General features: G+C 39.6%; 2 protein-coding genes across 6 annotated transcripts in view; both read right to left on the reverse strand.

Annotated features, from left to right (window-relative positions):
- Window positions 1-347: 347 nt before the first annotated feature.
- tmem88b (transmembrane protein 88 b) lies at window positions 348-10,888 on the reverse strand. The gene is made up of 3 exons (XM_008435557.2): window positions 10,557-10,888; window positions 6,878-7,279; window positions 348-2,132 (listed from the first exon to the last, which is right to left on the reverse strand). Exons 2-3 carry the CDS (start codon window positions 7,271-7,273, stop codon window positions 1,848-1,850), a joined length of 681 nt encoding a protein of 226 aa, XP_008433779.1. The 5' UTR covers window positions 7,274-7,279; window positions 10,557-10,888; the 3' UTR covers window positions 348-1,847.
- A 3,526-nt stretch (window positions 10,889-14,414) lies between these two features.
- kdm6ba (lysine (K)-specific demethylase 6B, a) overlaps window positions 14,415-16,416 on the reverse strand; it is a 109,832-nt gene continuing 107,830 nt past the window's right edge. For all 5 annotated transcript variants that reach the window (XM_008435559.2, XM_017310482.1, XM_017310483.1 and 2 more), the window contains 2 exons: window positions 15,655-15,825; window positions 14,415-15,563 (listed from right to left, as the gene is read on the reverse strand). In XM_008435559.2, the coding sequence (XP_008433781.1) occupies window positions 15,546-15,563; window positions 15,655-15,825 (189 nt within the window). In that variant the 3' untranslated portion in view covers window positions 14,415-15,545. The remainder of the gene's footprint in view (window positions 15,564-15,654; window positions 15,826-16,416) is intronic.

Consider the following 16,416-nt stretch of genomic DNA (forward strand, 5'->3'; position numbering starts at 1 on the left):
GTGAAACATCGCTTAGTAAGTGATGTCATGACCACAGTTTTTGCAGCTACCGGGACATTTAACACCTTTTCATAGTAAAATCTTTGAGTTTATTTAAATCTTTTAGTTTCTTAGCACAGACCCAACTTTCTAGCTTATAGTCACGAACTTTCTGGAAAGGTCAGTGCAGACAAGAAGGGCTCCATGGATCATTTATCCTCCATGTATCAGAGAGGGTCTGAGCAGGCTGTACACAAAGTATTTGACAGCGATAAGACCCTCCCCCTGGCTCCTATTGGTTGTTTCTGACAGAACAGTGTATTTGTGCATTTAGACCTAGAAGGGAGAGGAGCTTGATTTTTTTTTTTAGATTATTTACCTCCTGATACTGCGATGACTTAGCCACAGTTTTAACAAATATGTTAAAATTAAGAAAAATTAAATACAATTTCTCATGTTAAATGGTGAATCTAACTAAAACGAAACTGTCAATGTTTAATACCGCTCTTGGATTTTCAGAGTTATATTCATAGAACATGCATATGCATATACTTTCAAATGTTCATTTTGTTCATAGGAGGTTTTGTGGAGACTTTTTAAAAACAAAAATTCACTCATATTTCTTGCCGTCTGATAATTCTGGTCTATCACCACTAGAGGGAGACAAAAAGCTGCATTTTGTATTGCGCACTAATTTGTTGTAGTGTGCAATATCTATGCTTTTATCAAATATTTCCCTGGTATATATTGACGTTCAACAAGGAACACTCAATATGTTTCAAGTGGTTTTATTGAGAAATATATCATTTAGCAGTTCAAAGTTTGACCAAGATTTTTGTAGTTAAGCTCATTTTGTTGAACTTGTATCCAAAACGTCGAGATTTGAAAAATAAGATTTCTGTATGCCTCAAAATGTCAGACCACCTCTGGATTGTATTTTTATTTTTATTTTGCATGTTATTTTCCATTTAAGGTGAATGTATAGATGTAAATGCTGCATAGTGATGAATATAGCAGTAATTCTGAGTCAGAGTGGGTTTATAAAGCTCTGCTTAGCTGGTCACAGGTCAAGGAATTGTCTGAATATTCAGGTAAATATGCCAGTAAAGCCAACGTGTTAAATTAGAACAAGCATTTCATCAAGTCAGTTTCTCTCACTGGTTTTTTTTTTAAAAAAAGAAACAACTCTTGAAAAATCCAAGAACTTTATTTATAAAAAAAAAAAAGGAAATGATGCAGGCAAAGTTCACAAAGCTAAACAATAAACTACGAGCTCACAAGTACAAGTTTTCCATGATGATGTAAATGTGATAAGAGACAAATCTGTTCTGTGTCGTCACGCAGCGCTATTTTCAGATTTCCTCTTTCCTGTGATTTATTCAGGAAAGTCACAGACGGCTCCATGTCCGGTAAATATGCTGCATTTGCATAAAACTTGCCACATTTTTTGCGGCAGTTTTTTGTTTTCAATCTGTGGTTTCATTTTGATCCTTTAGTTTAATCAGCTGCAAACCGGCAGCATTCATTAAAATCCATTAAGTGGAGCGTAATCTGTACTTTTAATAATTGAAGGTTATAACAGAGAGGGGAGTTCCAGTTAAAGGAAATGTAATCGGGATGATGTCAGTACAACTGGAATCTGTCCTTCACACACACACACACACACACACACACACCTGTAACCTCCCACACCAGGTATTGTTCTGATTTGATATGAGACATTACACACATTCTGCTGCTTTTGTTTTATTTTTTCCTCCTGTTTCTGAATCATTTTACCCAACCTTCATCCTGCTTCCCTTTTCGTGTCATCAAATAGTCTTCCTCACACCCCCGTTTTCCGTCTCAGCCTCCATCTCTCTCCTCTCTCACACCCAGACCTTTCCCTTCCGGCCGCTCTCGCCTCCGTCTCTGCCGCCGCAGCAGCCGGTGCCCAGGCCGCGGTGCTGGGTGGCCGGCAGGTTCTTGTACACGGCCCGGCTGTACGGGATGAAGCACAGGCCCAGCTGGAGGTGTCGGGCCAGACGGCAGTACGCGGCCAACGCCAGGACCAGCAGAGGGGTGACCAGGAGGAAGCCCACCACCAGCAGAGCCACGCAGCCTCCGTCAGTCAGCAGGTCGGAGCAGTAGGGGGTCGTGCCGTGGGGGCGAACCTGCAGACGCAGATCAGGAAAACCGCAGTGAAGGCTCTGGTAGAGGTACAGAACTGCGCAAAAGGCCGTTTCTTTTTTACTGCCTTAAATTCAATCCACTCTTTTCACTTCCGATACCGATACGGATATCTGAGGCTTAGCATCAGCTGACACCGATCCGATAAAGAAATTACAAACATATTTGATAACTCTGCACCAGAACAGCACTCTTAAATACAGCAGTAGCTTCCTGAGCTTGGACAAACATGTAAAAGCAACACAACTTTAACTTATTCAGTCAGAGCAATTTGGAATATAACAGCCAATGTAAAATGAATAATAAAGAAACAATACGGTTGACTACTTTGGTCAAACATGTAAAAATAAAGTCCAACAAACTTTCTTTCAAATGGTTCAGAAATTCAATTAGGAATTCTAGATATAATGTAAAATAAATAACGTCTCTCAGAGCACAAAGCATAGAATTAGACTGAATAGATCTGCCTTTTTGGATCGACTACGTTGTCACTGACACCTGATCTGTTAATTTTTTTAATATCTTGACTGATCCAGATGTTAACATCGGATCGGTGCATCTCTGGTATTTATAATTCTCAAGCATTTCAGAATGTTTTTCCAGGGTCTAGACTAATTTTCCATCAATTACTGGTTTTAACGGTTACCATGTTGTGATGTCTCATTACTATTTTTTAATTAACATTAAAAACTGCATTTTGTCTGTGTCAGCAAGCAGAAGAAAGAGGAAGTAAAGTTGATGTATTAAACCCCAAAAGAGCATCAAGTGTCAAAGTTCGCCACATTTTAGACTCTGTAGCTGAATAAGGAAGATCTTTTGGGAGGTTTCTGTCCTCCCTACACCCAGAAGGAAGCGCCAAAAGCAGTTTTCTCTCTCTCCTGCCTGAAGTGTGTTAGCCAGCAGCATGTGTGTGGTCTTCAGAATGGTGTGGTTTGTCTTTCATTTGGTACCAGATTTATTGGACAGCTGGAATTTTAGCCAAAACATTTGTTTTCAGCGGGCTGCACAGTGGCACAGTTGGTAGAGCTGTTGCCTTGCAGCAAGAAGGTTCTGGGTTTGATTCCCGGCCCCGGTCTTTCTGCATGGAGTTTGCATGTTCTCCCTGTGCATGTGTGGGTTTTCTCCGGGTACTCCGGTTTCCTCCCACAGTCCAAAAACATGACTGTCAGGTTAATTGGCCTCTCCAAATTGCCCCTAGGTGTGAGTGTGTGGGTGCATGATTGTTTGTCCTGTGTGTCTCTGTGTTGCCCTGCAACAGACTGGCCACCTGTCCAGGGTGACCCCGCCTCTCACCCAGAACGTTAGCTGGAGATTGGCACCAGCAACCCTCCCGACCCCACTGAGGGACAAGGGTGTAAAGAAAATGGATGGACGTTTGTTTTCACTCAGCAGCCAAAATGTGGCTTCTCAAGACTTTTCAAAAACTCAAGGAGCAATTACCTTCTAAAAAGCAGAGGGGGTAGTAACCAGTTCCACTACTCAGTTACATTTATTAAGCGTGCTTAGTGTAATTTAATCTTAGTAAGTGTTATGCAAAAACATGGTGGTCACAATACCAGTGTGCACAATATTCATATAGCAAAGCATTAGGGAAAAACAAACAACAACAAGATTGAAAAAAAAAAACATTGGTTATTAATATTGACAGTTTTACATATTCGACCGATTTGTTAAATGACAAATATCGACTGACACCAATGCTGATGCCTGTATATCCTGCATCTCTACACTTTTTGGAGTGTAATAACTGTTGGCTAATATATTCCAAGTGTTGTGAAATTGCATTTTTCACGCTAATGTAATATTTAGCTAGGTGTCAGAGCAGCAAACGATTGCATTAGAGATCACTGACGTTGCTCATAATACTAACAGTGACAGAGGTGTGGAAGCACAGATGAGGAAGAGAGGGAAGAAGTCAGAAGTGATGTATCCCGCCTGATATTTTAAATATTGTCACTGTTGCAACATTTCCTAATATCATGCAGCCCTAGTTTGAATTAGCTTTTTAAAAAAAAAACAAAACAAAAATAATTCCTCTGAAAATGATTAGAAAAAGTATAAATGAAGAAAAGACTGTGTTAAACCATCACAAGATGCAAAATATAAAGAAATGAGAGTCGCCTCAAGGCTTTTGCACAGTGCTGCGTTTAAGGGAAGAGGTCATGGATAAAAGCAGGAGATGACGCACTCCGTGTGGTATGTACAAGGTGACGACAGGCGCTAGTCTTAAACAAAACACTCGCCTTTATGGGCAGCATTTAAGAATCACCCTCTCAAAAGCAAAACCCCTTTACACAAAATGAATTAGGCTCAAACCGTATGGCGAACTACAAGGTCCCAATCTCTTGTTTTCTCGGTGCATCCTGTTGAACACTTGTTGCTGAGCAATAACAGAGGGAGTGGGCGAAAGAGGTGAAGGGATCGCGATTTGAATGTGGGAGGGAAGCTGAGAGACAGATGGCCTGAATCATCCTTATCGGCCTTCGAGAGACGAATGTTTGAGTGTCCAAACAAAAACGCAGAGAGCAGAAACGGTTTCCAGACCCTCAGCAGCATCGAAAATAAAACTGACAGCAGCAAATCCATTGCTTTGACTCCATTTGAATTCAGAATCCATGAAGTTGCCCAACAAATACAGTTTTTGTTGGGCAATACAACAAACATGAATAAAGTCGAAGCTTTATTCATTCAGAAATCGCAGCGAAATGTAGCTTAATCTGCTGGTGTTTTCTACAGTCAGTCAACTTGAATCAACTTTCCCAGACCAGCGTGGGATGCTCCCCCTCAAAGTCTTGAATCGATCCCAAATGTTGTGCTTGTATTTGCATTGGGAGATGTCAGTGCAGCACAAACAGGGGAATCGTCAGGCTGCACAAACAAAACAAAACCATCTGGGAGGTAGCTGGAACATTAGGAGCGGCTAAATCAACATTTTTTCCTACCTTTTTGGGGAACAGAAGAAACTCTTAAGCTTCTTAAGATGAGGCCGGATCTCTTTTTATGTCCATGTAAAATTGAATATATCCGTACAGTTGCAGGAAAAGGAAAGGATGTCATAAATGTATCACAGTTCACAGGGTTGGGAGGACTGATAACTGTTTAAAACACCTCGAATTGTTTAGAGATAATGATGGTTTTATAAGACTTCTGAGATTGAAAGGCTACAAAAAACGGCTCCTCTAGTTCATTTCTGATGTCTTTCCGCCCTGGCGTTGTGTTAAACTCCTGCTTTTATAGCGTTGCTCTCACTGATGGCGGTCAGTTAATCGACTGCGCAGGTTAGCTGCTGACATTTAGCCTAAATCCAAAGGACGCAGCAGGGTTTTACTTAGTTCTCTGATAAGAAGAGTCAATGTCATTCTTATTAATCTGTTATGATTTTTTTGTGCACTTTAGATTAGATTTAAATCACTTTAGATCTTTTAAATACTGGATCATTTTAATGTTCTCCTAGCGGAGAAATCCTGTAATTTGGTTGTAGTTTGGTTGAGTTTGAATTCTTAGTATTTCCTATTCCTTTGGTTCGCCTCGTTCTTCCAGCATGCCAGAGGCTGGATAATCCCCCTCTAATCTGCTGTCACATGAGGTCTTATTGTGAGAGGACATGTGAACGGAGAGAATCCTGGCTTCTCTGGTCATTAAAGGGAGGTCTGCGATTTAAAAAAAAAAAAAAAAAAAGTTTTTTTTTGGACAAAACCACAAAGCCTGGATGACGTTTTCATCCAATTCAGGATGATTAAAGCCAATAACACACAGGTAGTTTCTGTACTGACAACATTTAATATTATTTTCTTTGTTTATTACTTAGTTGCAGGAAACCAGTTGCTCTCCTGGCTCAGTTGCTCCCTCCAGATTCCCATCTCCTCGACATCTTAAGGAACGTCGGATCTATCTGATTATGAAATCTCTCATCAGAGATGGAGCCAAAACTCCACCCTCCGCCTCAAGCAAAACTATTTCAAACTTCTGGATCAAAGTTAGAAGATTAGCACTTTCAGATGTTTCATAAAAGGATGGGTTTAACCATCTTCCAGCCCCTTTGTAGTGTTTAATTGCTATTTTATGCGATAGACACAAAGTGGTAAATAAAGGGAACATGATGGTCCTGATTATAGGAGAACAAATCTGAACATTTTGGACAGCCTGTTTTTTTTTTTTTTTTTTATCAATCCACTTTGCAAATATGCATTAAGGCTGCTGATCTATCAAAATGACAAACATATATTGTAATGGTTGATTGAAGTGTAAAAGTACACAACGTCACACACATTTTCAGTTTGCTTCAGTCAAGAAAACTTAATTAACTTAATCTTTTTTCTACTTTTCAAGGCAGTAAACAAGGATTTTCTTTCATTTTGCAATTAATTAGATTTTGTCATGTTCTGAAACATAAGACTATGTGGCTGGATTTTCTCCAATGATTGAAGCAGCATAAGAAGAGTACAGGATAGGCAGGTTACACGACATTATAACCACTTGAAAACAGTCGAATTAACAATTAAATGTAAGTAAGACCGTGTCAACACTGGGGAATAAAACACGTTTAAATCGCATCGGTGTCGTTTTCATTTAGACACCCTATTATCCCAGCTGTACCTGAACGTAGCATCAGCAGCTGTTTGGGGGAAAATCCCTAGTAGCTGCATGCTAGCTGAAGGCGGTATCGGTTCTCCGACAGGGTTCGATACGATACATCTTCGGTATCGATGCATAAACCGTCATTTCTTACCGTAGAGTGACACAGGAAGCCGAACACAACCATGACGATGGCCGGGGTCAGGATGGTGCCGAACACAACGGCGGCGAGGCAAGCGTTGATGGCAGCAATCACCAGGTTCTGGGCCGTCACCAACACCGAGCAGGCCCAGCAGTCCAGCGACCCACGCAGCTCCAGAGGGGCCTCGCCGCCCCCAACGCCGCTCTCGGCTGCGGAATACGGAGGAGGTATGACCACACGCGACGGGGTTTCTCTACCTCCGCCCACAGCGGTGGTGGACGCCAGGGAGTTGGAATGGTGGAGATGCTGCTGGTGGTTGGAGTGGTGATGGAGGTGAGGCGGCAGCTCCTCAGAGAGGTCCAGGGCCTGGTGGTGGGCCCCCTTCTCCAGAGTGCTGCTCACACTCATCGTGAACTGTACAGAGAGAAAAATAGAAAGAAAGAGGCAACAAAAGTCAGGAGCTACAGGATAAAACGGGTTGAGTTTGATCAAAGTTGCCTCTTTGACTTTGGGTTCATGAGGAGGTTAGATGTTTAATCTGTGAGGAAGTGTCTGAATCTAAAGGTGATTATCATCAGCGAGCTGATTGGCTGAAAGGAAAGGGGCCCATAATTGCCATTTGTGTGTTGTGGTGAAGAGATGAAACTAACATCAAGGTCAGGGTGTGTTTGTGTTTTCTGGATGTGAAGTTGTTGCATATTTAAACAATGTAGATTTATCTTTCCTGTGCAAATTAAGGTTGCTTGAACTTTGTCACTTTTCGCCACATTGCAAACACAAATCTCATATTTTACTGTGATTTTATGGAATAAACCAACGCAGGGTAGAACATACCTGACATGGAAGGGAAATTATACGTGGTTTTCCAGTTTGTTTTGCAGTGGAACTATGAAAACTTGGTGTTTACTCAAATACCCATAATCAAAACATGTGAAACTAATTTCCTTCAGAAGTCACCTGATTAGTAGACTCTGTGGCCCGGTGTGTAATTTAGTCGCAGTATAAATTCTAATGTGGGGTTAGGGATTAGGGTTGTTATTGTGGTCCAGTCAAAGTCCAGACAAAAACCAGTTGAGAATTTGTGGCAAGACTTAAAAGATTTATCTTCACAGATGTTCTCCATCCAGTCTGACTTAGCTTTAGCTATTTCAAAAGGAAGAAAAGACAACAATTTCAGTCAAATCTTGTTTCCAGGTTTCTTTTGTAAAGGAAAAACAAATTGGAACTTTACTGTTCGTCTCCACAATTATGCACAGCCAAATGTTGATTTTTCACCTAAAATAACCAACAAAATACAAAAATATTTGAAGTTGTAACATAAAAAATAGCATGAAAAGAATTTATAGGGGCCGATATGTTGCTGCAAAGCGCTGCCTTTCTCTGCATGCCATGCTCCTCTTCCCCACAGTTAGACATTGATATAATGTGTTAGATTATCTAGAAGACAAGAACAGTTTTATTGCTGCTGCTTTTAGTGAAGAACGTCAGCAGAATTAGATTTACAACCTCATTCAACCACATTTTTGCATGAGACTTTTTGAGTTCGCCTAACGTTCGTGTTTCCAAACTCTGATGCCAGAGTTTTAGTGGAAGTTCTGGTTGGACCCAAGATTCTTTTAGTTTGCATTCATCCTGTTTTTGGACAGATTTTTTCTTCTTTTTTTGTGATAAGCAGCTGTGTCTGGTACAGGATATCCTCACCTCTCTAGGGTCATGAGACGGAGTAACAGATAAAACAAAAAAACGGTCCCTGCACTTAAAAGATTCCACTCTTGTTAATATATCAGTGCTTTGATGCTAAAATGCCGGGACCTCAGTTTAAGAACGTAAAGACTGATTTTTCTGCAGAAAAATGACTAACTCCAATCCATCCAACATTCAGCTGAACTCAGGCCACACAGATTGTTTACTCATTTTGATTTTTGATTACCGAGCTAAAACAGCGACTCTGTTTTTATATGTGTTTATATACTTTGAAAAGACACCGTTTGCGAATTTGCAAACTGTACTGAATTGAAATAAGCTGCCAACAAATAGTCATGCCAAGCTGAAAACAGAAGAACTGACCCCCCCGTGGTGCCACATAAACTGAGTTGATCTGTGATTTTCATACGTTGAATTGGTGTCTGTTTTTGAGAGAAAACGCTCATGATCCAGCCCAAGTAATTTCTAGAGAAGGGGGGCAGCTACATGTTAAAGAAGCAAAACTGAGCATTTACGTTTGTCAAATTTACAAGTTTATGGAGCTGCAGCAATTGAAGCTTCAAATGAAATTGAAAAGAAATATCATAAACCAAACATTAAGAATCAACTGGGTTGTCGTGACTTTTTCTTTCTGAACCCTTGTTAAAATAAGATCAGGTGGAGTGAGTGACTAATTAGAAAATATTAGTGTGATGTAACCTGTTTGTTTAACGTGCCCCTAGTCTATTGTTGTCCCAAGTGTTGTGAGGTGGAAGGTCACAGAGGAAGGCCTGGCAGGAAGGTGTGTGTGTGTGTGTGTGTGTGTGTGTGTGTGTGTGTGTGTGTGTGTGTGTGTGTGTGTGTGTGTGTGTGTGTGTGACTCAGTTGTACCGCACTCCACCCCTTTTACCTCCTACTGTCGTCTGAAAAACAGTTTCTCTTCATAACATGTCTTACTTTCAACTCAGAAGATATAGATTACAAGAACAATTCATATTAATTCATACCTTGGTGATAAAATGCGGTGTGAGATTTTCAAACTTTGTTGATTGGAAATTGTCTGCAAATCTGGTCATTTGGATTTTAGAAAAATAAAACTATTGGTGCTAAATCTGTAAGCGCGCCCTCAACTAGAGTGTTGATGTTAATATCCTGGACATTTCTAACCAAATGTTAGTGAGAGTCGAACTAAAAAAGTACACTCTAAAATGGGCGTCACTTTCTTTATTGCCGTTAATTTTGCTCTTTGTCTTTCATTCGGAATAACTTACATAATTAAATGTTTAGGCAAATGTTATTTCCCCTGTTAGATGATGAACCTAAAACATCAAATTGAGGAAATGTCACCTTTCCCTGGGTGTTTCTGGTTTTCTTTGAAGTCTAACTCGCTGATTCAAAATTATCAATTAAATTAGTTTGAGTTTTTTAAAATACATTTTAAGCACTATGGCAGAAAATACAAAAACATCTGTAAATGAAGGAATGCCAGTATTTTTTTTCCCATTCAAATTTTTTTCTTTTGGAGTTTTGTCGGCACTAGACAACTGATCAAAAGAAAAATGTCGCCATCTCACCAATTGCTTCATGCTTTAACTTACATTTTATTAATTTTTTTATTTCTTAAACAAAAAAAGTGGAAATTTTCATTTGACTTTTTATTTCTCTCCTTTTTGTATATAATTTTAATGTAATTTTAGCATCATTTATTGTTTTACAGTCAGTAAAACAATACGGTTCTCCAAAGAACCTTCAGAAAACACTTTTAAGATTCTTTAGGTGTTTGAATTTTTTGCTTGTGGAAAGTTTATGACGCCAACATGGAGAACCTAACTGCGGCGTGTCGGGTCTGCAGCGCATCCTAACCTGAGCCAAACTAGCTCCAGTGTTTCTGGTTCTCTAAAACTCTTAGATCTGGGAAATCAGCTCGGAATGCGTAGACGTTTTCCCAGATCAGATGTTGCAGAGGAACGTAAGGAAACGGGAGAGATGCTGCAGCTCTCGTACTCACGTTGTGATGTGCGGCCCGTTGGACCTCTAGCTGTTCCTCCTCCAGGTTCGCCTCTCGTCGGGATGACTGCAGGCCACTTGGTTTCTCCTGCTCGGTTCAACCGCGCTCTTTCTTCTTTCAGTCGTTTTTCCTGCTTTTTTTTTTCTGTTCTGATTTTGGTTTTCTGGTGGTTTCCAGCTGCTCCTTCTGGTTTTCCTCTCCTTTATCTCTGTTGTCAGCCACTATATTCTACTCTCTTTTTTTTTGTCCTAGTTGCAACTTTAAATTAGTTGCCAACACCGTGTGCACAGATGCTGATGAAAACACTAGCTCTCACAGTTCCTCTGGTCTTTGTTTTAAGTATGTCAAACTTTTACCTCCGCCTCTTTCACCCCCTGCCCACCCATCTGATTGCGCCCACATCCAGCCCACTTTCTCTCCCCTCCCATCAGACTTATCACCCTCTCTCCCGCGGCTCCTCTCAGCGAAACGCATTCCACCGCTCATATCCAGGACATGCTGCCTGCTGCAGTGGGGGCTGGGTACGTCTTTTAGGGGTCAGCATGGGGCGGCGGGGCCTGATAAGTTGAGGTTCAGGAGAGTCGAAAACGGGGGGGAAGGGCCGCTCAGTCAGACTTTTGGAGCAGACGAATCGACGGTGCTGAAATATAAGTTGGTTTATTGTTCGGTTTGGTGGATCAACTTTTCCAAAGCAACTTTTCAGGTACTTTTTCCAAAAATCTCAGTGAAAACAAAGAGCAAAAAGCAAAACATCCACAGCCAGCTACAGGCTGCTCATTTCCTCATATTACTTCCAGAGCTGGAATTCAATCGCAGTTGCTAGGATGCAATAAAGTTTTCCGTGCATTCAACACCCTGCTTTAAAGTAGTTTATTTAGATCCTTTTTAGAGAATTTGCCCACAGTTCATGTAAATCTGAATGTCAGTGTAGAGTTTTGTGGACGTTAAAATAACGGAAAAGGAGAAAAATTAGAAAAATGTGGGTTTATCGATGTCATGATTAAAATATATAAGTATTATCACTATTTCTAAATAGAGTCATAAGTTTCAGTACATGTTATTTGGAAGTTCTGCTATTTATCAAACTAAATAAGTGCACATATAAAGAAGGAAAACATGACATAAATACTGTCATGTCATATATTGCCTCTTCTTTTACTTTGACACCCTTAAATAAAATGAACATTCCTGAAATATCAACATCCAATAGAAGAAAATGTTTTGCGTTTTTGCAAAAGTTTTATGTTTTTCTTTTTAAGCTAAAATTAGAAATGAAAATAATGTTTTTTTTATTACAACAAACGTGCTATAGTTTATTTGAAAAAAAAAAATTACATGTTTTGTCAAACTTTCATGTAACTTTTGCATCTCTAAGCTGTTTTTGTCCTGATGGCTCTTCTGATTTCAGACATGCAGAATCAGGTTGTTGCATAACAATATGAAAAAGCTGAAGGGCTGTTAATAGTTGAAATATGAATGCGTTATCTGCAGCTTCCTCGTAGCAAGAAGAACCAGATCCCCAGAGATGGAGGGGAAAAAAGAGTCGGATGATAAAACATCAGAGCACAAACTCGATAATTAGCCTCGTTAGATCCTGATTTTCCACCCTTTTTCCTTTGCTTTGAGCTTTGCAATGTTTATTTACGCGGCGCGACCACCATCGTCCACATATTAGCCCCCTCCTCCAAAAACGACACTAAAAGGGACAGCGGTCAAACCCGACACATCCAGTTTTTTTCTTGTCAGAAGAGATGAGATAGTTTCTTTGCTCCCATGCTTTGCGGGAGCAGCATAAACAAACTTCAAAGTTGCGCTCATTCTGTACCATCATGATTGCGCCAGTGGAACGTGATTGGACGGCCGAAGTGTTTTGTCTTGGCAGCGAGGAGGACGTGAACTCTTATCACCACCTGCCTGCAGCAGGGTGGACAGACATACGGACGGAGGTGGTCGGTCTTCCTTTGTGTTTTCAAAGCAGGATTTCCTCCTGCTTGTCCCTCTGCTGCCCCTTTGGCCTGCAGCGTGACCCGACAACACGGCCACCTGCCAAATCTGTCGTTTCACATCAGAACCGAAAGTTAAACCCGCAAACGAGCGGCAGAAACCGGGGTAACGCAGAGGGTTATTATTATTATTATTTATTTATTTTTTTTTGTCGACGGCTTTTTAAGCCTTGATGTCGAATTTCACAACCACCATCGCATCGTCGACATAAAGTCTGATGGAGCGAACAGGAATCGTGAGGTTATTGTTGCCCTTGGAGCGAATTAACATCCTGGTACGTTTCTGTTTTTTTTTTTTTTTTTTTTTTTAAAAAGCAAATTTAAGGCGTCTGTTTTCTTTCTGCGAGCCCAAGAAATTTAATCCCGCCTGTGGATTATCAGGGAGGAAACTGAGCTCTGACAGTTTTGTTACCCCGCTCTCCACTTTTTCCCGCTCTGCTATCGAGGAAGTTTGGCTGCTTGTATAATCTCCTTCCTCAGTTTATACACGGAAACATTTTTTTTTTTCATGTATATTTTCATTGTAACCAACAGCATTCCCAGGCTAAAGAAACAATCCGAACAGAGGACTTTAATATTCTCTTCAACAAGCCTCATATAAAGCATAGCATGCGGATATATGGAGTTGCAATGGTAAATTGTCGAATTAATTTGTAGGATTTAAACCATAACGATGTATAAAAATATTTTTTTGCAACATAAACCTTTAGGGTTGTACAATTAATCAACAATGTATATTACAATACTAGAAAATCAGTAGATAATATGTCATTTCACTGGACTCTGATCCAGAACCACACGGCATTCTGGGAAATGTAGGCGAAGGAAAGTTTAGGTGCTCAACCTCTCGCAGCCAGCTGAGTAAGGTTGGTGCTCTCATTGGTTACCTAGCAACCCACTCCCTCTTTGGTTACCTGGCAACAACCTGTTGAGTTTCAGGTTTCACTATTGTGCCCCGTAAATACTTAAAAAGAAATAAATTGAGGGAAGAAAGTTAATATTGCAAATATTTTAAACACCATTGTAAAAAAAGAACAAATAAAAAACAATTGCATAATCCTGGAAAGACTGATTAATGTGAAAGGATATTTAATTTTAAGAAGTATCAGATGCAGAAACAGCTATTAATATTTTAACAGTTTGCTAATGTCTTTTATTAAAACATTCTGGCTCAAACTGCCCTTGGAAACTTTTATGATTTTGATATGGCCCAAAAAGAAAATTAGTTCTTGAGAAAGTTAAAAATAATAAAGTGACCCAGATGAGATCATTTTTCCACTGGTTCTAAGCAGATGTCAACTTGGTTACTTCTGCAAATGTTAACACTAAATCAAATGATCTCAGCACGAAGCTAAACAACTGAATATGGTGAACTTTTTCACTGAAAGTCGGACCATTTGTCTGGATTTATCAAGTGTTTATTTAATTAATAGTCATAGTAATGTCACACAAATTCACAAGTGTTTAAGACATGTCCTGGCTCAGTTTGGTGTGTGTGTGTGTCTGCAAGTAGGTCTGTGTGAATTCGCTAAAACAGTGCAGTTATAAATAAATGACCACAAAGAGAAGGAAAAGGTAATATTGCAACAGGAAAAATAGATTTCTCAATTTTAGAGGACAAAAAAAAAAGATTGTTCAAAAGAGAACATTTAGCACCATCTATCCCAGTATATTCAACAAATATCATAAAAATCTTGTCTAAAAGCCCCCTACGTAGTAAAAAAAAAAAATTACCATTTCTCAAAACACTTTGGAAAAATTAGTTGTTTTTTTTCCTTAATGAGGATACAAACACAGCATTCCATTAGTCATCTCTACGTGAGCAGTGTGTCTATCATCTACAGGAAAGGTGGTGTTATATTCAAGATAAAGATTTAATTCAATATATATCAGGAGAGAAAAGGCAGAGGTCGAGAGGCAAGCACCAGGAAAACAGCACCGTCCACCGCCAGAGATGCCTCCACGTTTCAGTTCTTACAAAGCAGTCACCGTGTCAAAAAACAAAACAAAAATGAGGAAAAACAATGTACAGTTCATCAGAAAGGGAGAACATTAATATCCAATAAATAGAGAAAACATTTTTTTTTTAAATTAAATGTACAATTGCTAAAAGAAAAATAACTGCATACTGAAACGAGGTACAGCACACACCGGATTTTTCTTTTTCTTTTTTTTTTTTTTTTTTCTGGACAAAGTTCATACAGAGCTAGAAAAAAAACAGAACAAAAGACCTGATGATGTGTGACAGCTGAGTATTAATCTCCAGAAGAAATAAAGTATAATTCATAGGAACAAGATTTACAACAAATACAAGCATCTGGAAAAAAACAAACAAAAAAAAAACAAACAACTCAACCCCTCCCCTTAAAAAAACTGTTGCTAAAACCCGTATCTTTTGAAGCATTCCAAAAAATGTTAATTTTTAAAATACTTAATGCTTTAGAAAAATGTTCATATCTCTATTATTAGTAATTTCATTTTCTTTCTTTTCTAAATACAAGGCCAATGTGGTATATATCTAGGCTGATCTAGTTTAGAAAAAAACAAACTCAAACAATAAATTATTTAGAAAACGACAGCACCCCACGAAATTTTCAAACGGCATGTACAAATTTCAGTATTCAAGACAAAGAAAACAAACAAAAAAAGCGCCATTGAAACAGTTTCTCCTCCACAGTTTGTTCAACGGCAGCACCAGCTGCCCTGCTGCCAGGGTTTCTGCTTCAGAGCACCATCTGAGAGTAAACTGGGATTTTGTTGGCGGCTTGTTTCTTTTTTTTTTTTTTCTCACTTTTGATTCTGTAAACAGTAACAAGTAAACGTATCCAGCTGGATGATCAGCAAATCGTAGCAGTAGCAAAAAAAATAATAATAATGAAATGGTGGGCTTAGAAACCAAAGTGAAAACTGTCTCTTTTTTTTTTTCTTGTCCTGGCGCTGCAGGAGTTTTGGTTATGGCTGAGGAGACCCAGAGGGGGGAGCTCTGTCACCGAGAGGAGGACGCCTGGTGAGGGAAAAACAAAAAAAACCAGCCACAGTTAGACGGTCACTCTGAGATGGAGGATTCTCCAAACAGCTGGAAGGGTTTTGCTCACCAAGACGAAGGAATCGTACGCGCTCATGAGCTCCTCTATGCGGTACTGCTCCAGCACCACCACGTTGTTCAGGTTGGGGCTGCGCTGCCGGGTGCAGTCCTCACAGTGGACCACATACGTCTTCCTGCTGCTGTTCTCACACGTCACAAACAGCAAGTCGAACACCTCCACCTGCGGCGGGAGGAGTTTGTTTCGCACGTTAGCACGCAGCCCGAAAAATATTTGTACGATGCGATAATGGTAGGACTTAGCAACATTGTGTGGTCGCCTTTTTGATACTGAATTCTGGTTGTAGGTGAGTTTATTTTAGTTAATTTTTGATGAATTATGAACATAAACACCTATAAATGTTTAAACTGTCCCCCATTTTGGCCAGATAACTCCTATAAAATGAGAAACTCTTGACCCAACTACAATAAACTCTAGTAGGTAGATAATTATTAGTCACAAAGCCGCATTTTACTGCCGTCTGATTTTTTAAATTATTATTTAAAATATGTATTTTTGCTGTTAAATTTTAAATTAATTCTAGACTAATTTGAAGAACTAAGATTTTTAGGTTTTAGATGGAGAAAATAAACTTTTGAATGAGTAGGGATACATTTTCCTCTGTGGGATGTTTATGAAAATTTATGCTTAAAAAAGCAAGAAGTTTCTCACCTGGTGAAAAAAAAAATGCATTTTTACTCTGGTCATTAGGACCCAACCCCTCCCGACCCCACTGAGGGACAAGGGTGTAAGAAAATGGATGGATGGATTAGG

Source organism: Poecilia reticulata, linkage group LG18, assembly GCF_000633615.1.
Source record: "Poecilia reticulata strain Guanapo linkage group LG18, Guppy_female_1.0+MT, whole genome shotgun sequence".
Lineage (NCBI taxonomy): Eukaryota > Metazoa > Chordata > Actinopteri > Cyprinodontiformes > Poeciliidae > Poecilia > Poecilia reticulata.

Excerpts from the sequence above, each read along its gene's own strand:
- tmem88b (XM_008435557.2), bottom strand. The coding sequence starts at position 7,273 with ATGAGTGTGAGCAGCACTCTGGAGAAGGGGGCCCACCACCAGGCCCTG. Across the intron at positions 2,133-6,877 it reads GCTTCCTGTGTCACTCTACG|GTTCGCCCCCACGGCACGAC; the intron begins GTAAGAAATGAC and ends CTGCGTCTGCAG.